The sequence below is a fragment of the Eumetopias jubatus genome, unplaced genomic scaffold (genome assembly GCF_037043125.1).
Source record: "Eumetopias jubatus isolate StellerSeaLion01/CBP00866 unplaced genomic scaffold, mEumJub1_p1.0 scaffold_5, whole genome shotgun sequence".
Taxonomy (NCBI): Eukaryota; Metazoa; Chordata; class Mammalia; order Carnivora; family Otariidae; genus Eumetopias; species Eumetopias jubatus.
Window position 1 is genome coordinate 29,280,324 of NW_028274811.1, and position 9,807 is coordinate 29,290,130.

A 9,807-nucleotide genomic window follows, 5' to 3' on the forward strand; every position below is an offset into this window, starting at 1 on the left:
ACGCATCACTAGTTATTAGGGAAATACAAATCAAAGCAACAATGAGATACCATCACATAACCACTAGGATGGCTATAATTGCAGAGACAGAAAACATCAATTACTGACAAGAATGTGGAGAAATTGGAACCGTCATACACTGCTGGTGGAAATGTAAAATGGTGCAGCCACTTTGGAAAACAATTTGGCAGTTCCTCAAAAAGTTAAAAAGAGTTACCATATGACGTAGGAGCACCTGGGTGTCTCAGTCAGTTAAGCATCTCTTGATTTCGGCTTAGGTCATGACCTCAGGGTCTTGAGGTGAAGCCCCACACTGGGCTCTGCACTGGGCATGGAGTCTGCCCAAGATCCCCTCTCTCCCTTTCTCCTCCCCCTCTCTCTTCCTCTCTAACAACAACAACAAAAATTACCATATGACCCAGCAATTCTACTCCTAGGTGTATACCCAAGAGAAATGAAAACATGTTCTCATAAAAAGCTGTACGTGAATGTTCATAGCAGCATTATTCATAATGGCCAAAAAGTGCGATCGACCCAAATGCCTATCAACTGATGGGTGGATAAATAAAAAGCAGCATATCCACACAACAGAATATTATTTAGCAATAAAGAAATGAAGTGTTGATATATGCTACAACATGAATAAAAGCATCATACTAAGTGAAAGAAGCCAGTTACAGAAAAACACATAATGTATGATTCCATTTATAGGAAAAATCCAGAAGAGGCAAATATATAGAGAAGAAAGTAGATTATTGGTTGATAAGGCTGGGGGAAGGGAGAATAGGGAAAGACTGCTCATGAGTACAGGGTTTCTTTGGGGGATGAAGAAAGTGTTCTGGAATTTAGACCACGGTGATGGTCACACGGCCCTATAATGACACTAAAAACCACTGAATTGTACACTTGAAGTGGGTGGGTGGTCTTTACATTTCTTCTGAGGGCTCCCTTTGCAGCAGAAGAGAGGTCTTGGTCTAGACTAGGTGAGGGGAGCAGGCTCGGAAAGGAATGGTAGGCTTGAGCCTTCACCGTATCTTCCTGCTTCAAATTGGATGGATGGGCAAATAGACAGACAGACAGACAGATGGGGACTGGTCACGGCTGGTAGCCTGTGGGCGTGGCTTTGGTCAGCATCAGTGTGGCCTGGACTGGGACAAGGCAGATGGCTGTGTTGAGAGCTTCCAGCCTCCTGTTGGTTAGATGCAAGATGTGGCTTTAGAGCCAGTTACCTGAGTCCGAACCTTGGTTTTACTTCTTGTGAGTCATGTGCCCTGGCCAAGTTATACTAACCCCTCTGGGCCTCAGTTTCCCCATCTGCACACCAGAAATAATTATATACAAGAATTATATTTCTACCTCATGAGGTTCTTGTAAAGATCCAACTAGATATTCCATAAAACATGCTTAGCAGAGTGCTTGGTACACAGGAAACACTCAATACATGTTCCTTCTTTTCCTTTCTCTGAGGTGCTTTTTAGATAAATCTCAACTCTCCTGACCGAGGCAGGAGAGTAATTACTGTGCACCTCATCACAGGCCCTGAGAACTCTACACTGAGCTGGCCTGCAGGGGTGTATCCTGTGGGTTATGTGACTTTTGCAGAACAGCTGAGGGAAACCACCAGGCCACACCGGTGACTCATCTGTGACAGTGGATTGCAGCTTATCTCCCAGCCCATCTTCTCGGGCAGCAGGTTGTACCCCGAGGCTGTGTTCAGAAATCATCACCAGCCACCAGCATCTGTCCTTGCTCTCATCCCCATGCGGGGGAGTTCTGCTGAGGTGGCAGCTCCCATTGTGGCAGGGTGCGCACTGGGAAACGTGTGTGTGGGGGGTGCATTCAGAAAACCCAAGTGGAGGAGACAAGAGAAGGCCCTGTGGCCAAGACCCTGGAGGCCCTGTGGCAGCCATCCAGGGGCCTACAGAAGCCTTTGTCCCTTCTGGAGATGCCCAGCCAGCCCCAGATAAGCCCTTGGGAGGGAGTGCCCGCCACCTTCTGTCAGTGGGGCCAGGAGTAGGGAATTATTACAATTCTGAAATCCAAACAGTCTTGAAAGCCCAAGATTTCTTGAGACTCATTTGGCTGCAAAACCTGACTACTTTTTGTGACTGCTCATGTGGGTTTTTTTTTGCAGAATATTAATGTATTTCATTACAGAATCCTACCCCAGTCCCTGCTCTGGGGTTTACGTAACTTAAGGCACGTGAGCTATGTGTTCCCTTTCTAGAAGGCCAGTTTCAATTCTGAAAACTATCTGGTTCTCGGGTTTTGGAATCAGGGAGTGTGGACCTATATTATTATGAATCTGTTTTACCCTCAGACTGTAGTCAGAGGAAACACCTGATAATGCACAAAATAAGAAAAGAACAGAGTGGGGAGAGCAATAGGTTTGGGATGAGACATTGGGGCAGGGGTCGTGCTGTAGGTCTCACTAGGTATAGGGCCTTGGGAAGGTCTTTAACCATTCAGAGCCTTGATTTCCTTACTTATAAAACAGAAATAATAATCCCTACCTCCTGTGCTTATTAGGGGATTAAATGAGATAATGCATGCTTAGTGCATACAGAGTAAGTGCTTAGTAATTACATGCTTAATATGAATAGATAATAATGTATGTATTAGCCAGATAGACCTTTTTCCTCAGTGCCCTGTGCACTGGGATCCCCAGATCAGCTAGGGAGCCAGGCAAGACAGCCACCCCTGGATTCTGTGCTCAGGGTGCCTTGCAGGAGCAAGACCCAGTTTGGGGAGCCCTGTGCAGAAAGAGGGAGGGTGCTGAGGGCACTTAGTGCTCAGAACTTCCAGTGTCGGGGAAGAAATCATGTGGGAGATGCTGGGATATACTACCATAAACAGTAATAGTGGAACATAAAGTCTGGTACCCACTCTTACGGGAGATGCTCAGAAATTCTCCTTGGCAGAAACTATGCCCCCGGCCTGCCCACCCACCGCTACCACATGATGCTTCTCACTTCTCTTAGGAAGCAGGTGGGTCAACAGGCTGTGATGACTATCTATTTGTCTTAATGTCTGAGTCCACTACAAAATGCTTACGGCCTTAGTCACTGAGAGAGGACAAACGCTAAACCATGGGTCCCCTTCTGAAAGCCTCTTGACTGAGAAAATCTGACTTTGCCCTTTCATATTTGCATCACTGTAAATAAATCACTGAGAAACTTGTTTCTTTCTGTGAAAACTAAGATTAAAACAATTATGATTGGATGTCCCCATGGACCCACAATTTCTGCACTCCAGAAATTAACCTGGGCTCCCCTGACCGAGGCACACCTCGCTAAAACTCCTTCTCCATCTCCGCCAGGCAGGAGGGGCTTGGTTCCCATGCAGCACCGAGCTTGTGCCCACTCCATCTCTAAAAGTTCTGCACAACTCCGGGGATCAGGGCTACTTAGACTATCAGAGAATCTCACTTTTGGCCAAGGGCTGTTTAAAGGACGGGTCACTTCGGGGGCACCGGGGTGGTGCAGGTGGTAGTTAAGCATCTGACTCTTGGTCGCGAGGAGTCTGCTTGAGAGTCTCTCTCCTTTTCCCTCTGTCCTTCCCCCTCACTGCCCCCGCCACGCTCTCTCTCTCAAATAAATAAATAAATCTTTTTCAAAAAAATGAAGTTCAGGTCAGTTCTGATCCTGCTTGACATCATAACTGATAAAAAGAAAAGCCAAGCAAAGCTCCTTGAGGAATTCTTTTTTTTTTTTTAAGATTTTATTTATTTATTTGACAGAGAGAGAGACACAGCGAGAGCGGGAACACAAGCAGGGGGAGTGGGAGAGGGAGAAGCAGGCTTCCCGCGGAGCAGGGAGCCCGATGCGGGGCTCGATCCCAGGACCCCGGGATCATGACCTGAGCCGAAGGCAGACGCTTGACAACTGAGCCACCCAGGCGCCCCTCCTTGAGGAATTCTTGATGCTCTGAACTTTCTGTATTATTGTGATCAAAAGTACCCAAGGCTGGTCCAGCTCAATAGGGAGGGGAAGCAATTCTAATTTTGACAGTACCTGGAAAAACACTCCCCACGGTAGGTTCCTGTAAGCTCTTCCCAAGCCTCTAAGCCTTTAGGTCGTGGGGTAAGGTGATTATGATTGTCAGACCAGCCCAACCCCAAGACCTTCGCCTTAACCCTGCCTCCACCCTGCCAATCCCACAGAGCCAGACAGGCCTGGCAGGAAATTGCTGGTGGGCAGCCCCCTCCCAAGTGGCCAGGTCACGTGAACCCCCAGCGTGGGGCCAGCCTGGAGCTCTGTGAAGGGACCTCACCTCTCTGAGCACCTGCAGTGTGTTGCCATCTCTTCTCTAGGTGAACACATTCCTGACCTCCAAACCAGTTCATACTCTGCTTCTGCCTCTCGAAGGTCTTTCATTCAATCAGTCCGTATTTATGGAGTTTCTGCTCTGATATAGGAGGGGTACAGGCTCAGGAGAGGCATCTGGGCTACAACAGTGAGCTAATGAAGTTCTCTGCCCTCAGGGGGCTGGCATCTGGGCAGGGAGAGAAAGATGGTAGTAAGCAACAGACATGGTAAAGTCAGAAATGCCAGAGCATCTTAGAAGGTAGTAAGTACTGTGGAACAGAAGACATGATCTGGGGTTGTGGGGGAAGTGGCAGATTGAGTATTAAAGTCAGATGGATAGTTTATTAGTCAGGGTTCTCCAGAGAAATCGAACCCATAGGCTGGAGAGATAGATACACAGATAATAAGGAATTGGCTCAGGCGATTAAGGAGGCTGAGAAGTCCCATGCTCTGCTGTCTGCAAGCTCCAGGCCCAGGGAAGCAGCTGGTGTGGTAATAATATGAGTCCAGAGAGCCAGGGAGCTGACGGTGTAAGTCCCAGTCCAAGTGTGGAAGAATGTCCCAGCTCACGCTGTCAGAGAGCCAATTCTTCCTTTGCCTTTTCAGGCCCTTGGTGGATTTGCGTGAGGCCCACACACACTGGGCAGAGCTTAGCAGTCTACCCATTCAAATGCTAATTTATCCAGAAATACCTTCACGGACACACCCAGAAGCAATGTTCAGTTAAATATCTGGGCACCCTATGGCCTGGTCAAGCTGAATATAAAATGTACCGTCAGAGACAGCCACAGTACGCCAAGCCAACACCCTGGTCCAAGGATCCCTTCGGGAGAGTCCCCACTAGGCTCTGCACCCCAGCCGGGCACTCTGCCTGACATGTGGTAGGTACTAGCGGAAGGTCTTTGGGGTTGAATAGGTGACTATTGATCCTAAGGTGGCTCTAACTCAGAGGGTCCCCCCTGTGGGTCTTCCCCTGGCTTAACTTCAAGTACTTGACTGTCTTCTGTGTGTAGGTGCCCACATTCCTGGGTAGGCTCCCACCTCCTGGGCTTACCACACTGCCTTCTCCCGTTTCAGGTGCACTGGTGGTTTCTCAGGTCCCTGCACTCCTTGACGGTGCCCTGAGCATCCCTCCCCCAGCACCCACAAGTAGGGTGCCCCGAGCCTTCTTAAGAGCAGCCCTCAGACTCTCCCCACCCACCCTTCCTGTGCCCTCTATGTCCCCAGGCCCAGCCAGCGGGACTCCCCATCTGGTCAGGATCAGGAATCTTGTTATTACAGGAGTCTTTGATCTATTCAGTCCCTTAACGGTCTTTGTAGCTTTCTTTTTTCTGAGCAGCAAGGGGCGAATAAGCACCCAGAGACCAGACTGTGTTCTTTTCCTTCATATATATTTATTCCAAAATAAAGATGTACAATTTTAAACAAGTTAATTATAATTGATTTTGATTTAGCATGGCTCTATTTGATTTTTTAACAGCCCCAACTTAAACAGGAGGCTTTTTCATTCAATAAATAGCATAAATAATATTTCATCTTCATACTTTGCCCAACACCCTTTGTTTCTGGAAAGTTTCCTGGAGACTCCTCAGAAACGTCAGTGTGTTGCCTGTTGTAGTTTGGTTACATGGCTGTCCACAGGAAAAAAACTGTGGGGACAAAAGTTAGCAGAGTGACTAAAACAGTGTGAACAAGGAACCACCCGGCTTGCAGCCCTAGGTGGGGTAGGGGCGTGGTGGGGCGGGGTGTGTAGGCAGCAGGGGCTTCGAACAGCAAATGCACAGGAAGGTCCAGGGCTAGCATGTTGTGTAGGCAGTGTAAGTGGCTAACTTTTTACTGCCATTTCAGGGGTGTGACACACACACACACACACACACACACACACACACACACACACACACGGACACCTGTCAGGTGGTCCTAAATCTCCTCATTAGAGGAAAACTTTTCTCGGGATTCTTTGAGTCCTAACATTTTATTATCCTTTTGAGGTCATTGAATAGCCCTATGGCTAAGAGAGGGACTTTGGGGTCAGATAGACCAGACTTCCAATCTCAACTCTGCCACTTATTAAGTATCTAGCCTTAGGGAGTTTGGTGAACCTCACTGAGCATGTTCCCTCTTTCCATAAAGGAGGGTGATAAATGATCACTGAAACAGTTGTTATTGTAATGAAGCAATAAATATTAAGCATTTAGAACTACACCCTGTTGACTGTAAGTAGCTCAGTTAAGTAGCTGAGGGAAGGGCTCTCAGCCTTCTGGGGACACCTAGGGGGATGCTAATTCCCAAAGAGTTCATGCCCTCCTTTCCCTCCAGGGACCAGGGCATATGCTGAAGAAGAGAAGGTGCCCTGGTATAATTTGGCATCCTTTGAGGCACAGGGCTGATCCTCTAGATTTCAGCTTCTTTTTACAATCAGGACAGATGCTTTCCTTATGCAATAGGGTGGAAGGAAGAGAATGGCAACATGGGCGTGAGTATTTTTTAAAACTGGAGAGAATAATGAGCTATCCGGGGCAGATCTCACTTTAATTTTGTCATTCTGAGTAAATTTCTTAGAGGTTTCTTACTGACCTTGAACTACCAGTTCCAACTTTACCATCCTTTTTCATTTTGATAGAGTTGTCATTGACCCTCAGATAAAAACAACTAAGCAGAGTGTATCATAGACAAAAACAAATTCACCTGGCACTTGTTGTTCTTTAGGACTTGGACTATTTTTTTTACTCGATTGAAAATCAGGTGGTATCTTGTTTCCGCTGTGGAGTTGGTTATCTGGGACAGACCTTCCTGGAAGCATGCTGTGGTGCAGTTGTCCTGGTAAATAAAAATAATTTATTAAAAGAAACCTTCTGAGGGCCACTTTGAGATGAATCGCAAAGAGAATGCTTTCAGACACTATTTTAATTTAACCAATGTCACCTAAACTGGTATTATATTTAGACAGGTCCCTTCCCAGTCTAGGAGATGATCTTCAGCATTTCAAGGCAAGACCATCTTTCCTCAGGGACACTCCTTGGAGATTTCCAGATGCTCCATCCAAGGAACACAAAGTCTATGGCTGCTGGAAAACAACTAGTTCTAGTCTCCTTTGCACCTGATGTTCCTCCGTTCTATGTCTTATAACAGTAAGTTCCAAAGTAGAGAGAGAAAGGAAAAGTCTTCTCACACCAGTCTGATGGGATGTGTCAATTGAATAGAGCTGATGTTTCAGCAGTAGCTAAAATCATGGAATGTAAACTGAGGGGCTGGCCTAGGCTTTAGATGCATGGTTTGTCCTCAGAAGGCACCCCACACTCGTCTCATCTAAGGGATGTACCCTGATGGGATGTGATATCTGACCCCGGCTAGGGTGAGCAGTTCAGATTCTCCCAGGCTTTGCTTGGGGGGAGAATAATGCAGGAGGCACCTCCCTCCTCACCTAAACCAGAAAGTTCTGCCACACTTCCTCTGTGCCTGTGTGGGGAATGAATGACCCTCTGGAAGCCCTTTCCACTTTCCCTCTGCCTTAGACACCCTAAACTCCCCCCATTCAAACTGTGCAACAGCCACCCTTAATCAGCCAAAAAGATAGGAAGGGAGGGAATGAGAGAGAAGGCATAGCATCTGGAGAGTTTATTCAAGAGGAAAGGAAAAGGGTTACTTTTACTTACTTGTTTTGCAACCCTAGAGTTTTAGGAAATAAATCAGTAAGCAATATGATATAAGCTATATTCTGATATTCTCAGCTCCAGCGTGATTTAATTGTGCACATGGCCACTAACCTAAAAAGACATACAAGATTCTTTTTAAAGTATTGAATGGTGTTCAAACCTCTGAGAGGGCATAAGGCTGACTAAATACAAAGTGATGGATATGGTATAGAATTTCAGGAGCCTACTTTTAAAAGGAAACACTGAGCTGTAACAATTAGAATCGAGTAACATTTTCTTACTTAAAGTATCAAATAGAGCAATTCATTTTTACTTGAAAACTTTTAAAGAACACAACGACAAGATTATATTGTTTCACTATACTTACAGAAGGAATGGGCAGACACAAACAATTGGTCACCTGCAAAAGAAGAATTCCGGAGTGAAGATGCCGGATGCAAACATGGAAATAAGTTTGGAAAGGTCTTAAAAGAGCATTGACTCACATTGGCGCTGCTGCAGGTGCATTTTGAAGCTGGATGTTCCTAAAGTGAGTAGAAAAACAAGAACCCATAATGGTGGTGAGTTTTTCATTCTTACGTTATGTCACCTTCCCCACTGGCACCCTCCCCCCCCCCGCAGCTTACCTGCAGTTTGTCAATGAGGTACGTGACATCCTGGATCCCTGTAAAGGTCTGACACCTCTGGCTGGTCACAGAGCAGAGGAGCAGGGCAGAGGCAAGCACCACTGTGGGCAGGAGCATCTTGACACGGAGGTGCAAGTTGGCTTGCCGATGCCTTGAAATCGAGTTGTATTTAAAGCTCCCTTGCAAACCTGGAAAAACCCTGACATCAAACTGATACCAGGTGCCCACTTTTTCTATGTAAGATTTGGTCACGTGACATTGAATAAGAAAACGTATACATCAAACTGAGTCACTCGGCAAAGACTATGTGACATTGTGCTAGGAAATGTCATTCCCCAGAAAAGATGCTTTTCAAAAAGTTGGGTACCGAGATGCTGAAGGAAAAGTTAAAGATCTTAAAACCATAATTTTTTTAAGGCGGATACTCTAGTTGTGAGAGAATATTTTCCATGAAAGCTCAGGTCTGTATTTTCCCTTTTTTACTTTATTAGAAATGCTGATATACTAGCCAGTCATGGGTATTCTAATGAAGGACCAGGAGAGGGTGGGAGAATGAGAAATCATGCCTGTTGAAGGGTTTTGCAAGCTCATGCTGGTGAAGTCATTGCAACCTTAATCTTACTATACTTTATTCTCAAATCTTAACAGTGTTTTTCATGTCTGGGGCCAGATTCTCCACCTTATACAAATGCATCTTTGTGTGAGTATTCCTTTAAACGTGTGTCTGAAAGAGGAACTCTTCAACTGTACCAGCAAGAATGTAGCAACAGTGGCTATTAGAATTGGCCTCAAGGATTCCTTAGTGTCTTTTGGGAAATTATGTAGGACTGCACAGCATCCAGTCAACACTCGGTGCTTGAAACAGGATAACAGCTAACATTCATTGAGCACTTGCTACCTACTAAACACCATTTTAAGCACTTGATGGGAATTAAGCCATGTACTACATGCAGCCACCAAATAAGGTAGATACTAATTTGTCATCCCCATTTTTTATCTTTTTTTTTTAAGATTTATTTATTTATTTGAGAGAGAGAGTTAGGGGAGGCTCAGAGGGAGAAAGAATCTCCAGTAAACTCCCTGTTGAGTGCAGAGCCTGACATGGGGCTCAATCTCACTACCTCGAGATCATGACCTGAGCCCATTTTTTATCTTTTAAAACATTGGATCTTAGCTTCCTGGCCCTTTGATGTGGCTGTTTTTATCACTATGAACCAG

At 45.8% G+C, this 9,807-nt stretch overlaps 1 protein-coding gene across 1 annotated transcript; it reads right to left on the reverse strand.

The window, feature by feature from the left end:
• Nucleotides 1-5,845: 5,845 nt before the first annotated feature.
• Nucleotides 5,846-8,706, reverse strand: IL9 (interleukin 9). Its single transcript, XM_028103452.1, has 5 exons — nucleotides 8,590-8,706; nucleotides 8,449-8,487; nucleotides 8,331-8,363; nucleotides 6,996-7,127; nucleotides 5,846-5,956 (listed from the first exon to the last, which is right to left on the reverse strand). Exons 1-5 carry the CDS (start codon nucleotides 8,704-8,706, stop codon nucleotides 5,846-5,848), a joined length of 432 nt encoding a protein of 143 aa, XP_027959253.1.
• Nucleotides 8,707-9,807: the final 1,101 nt, after the last annotated feature.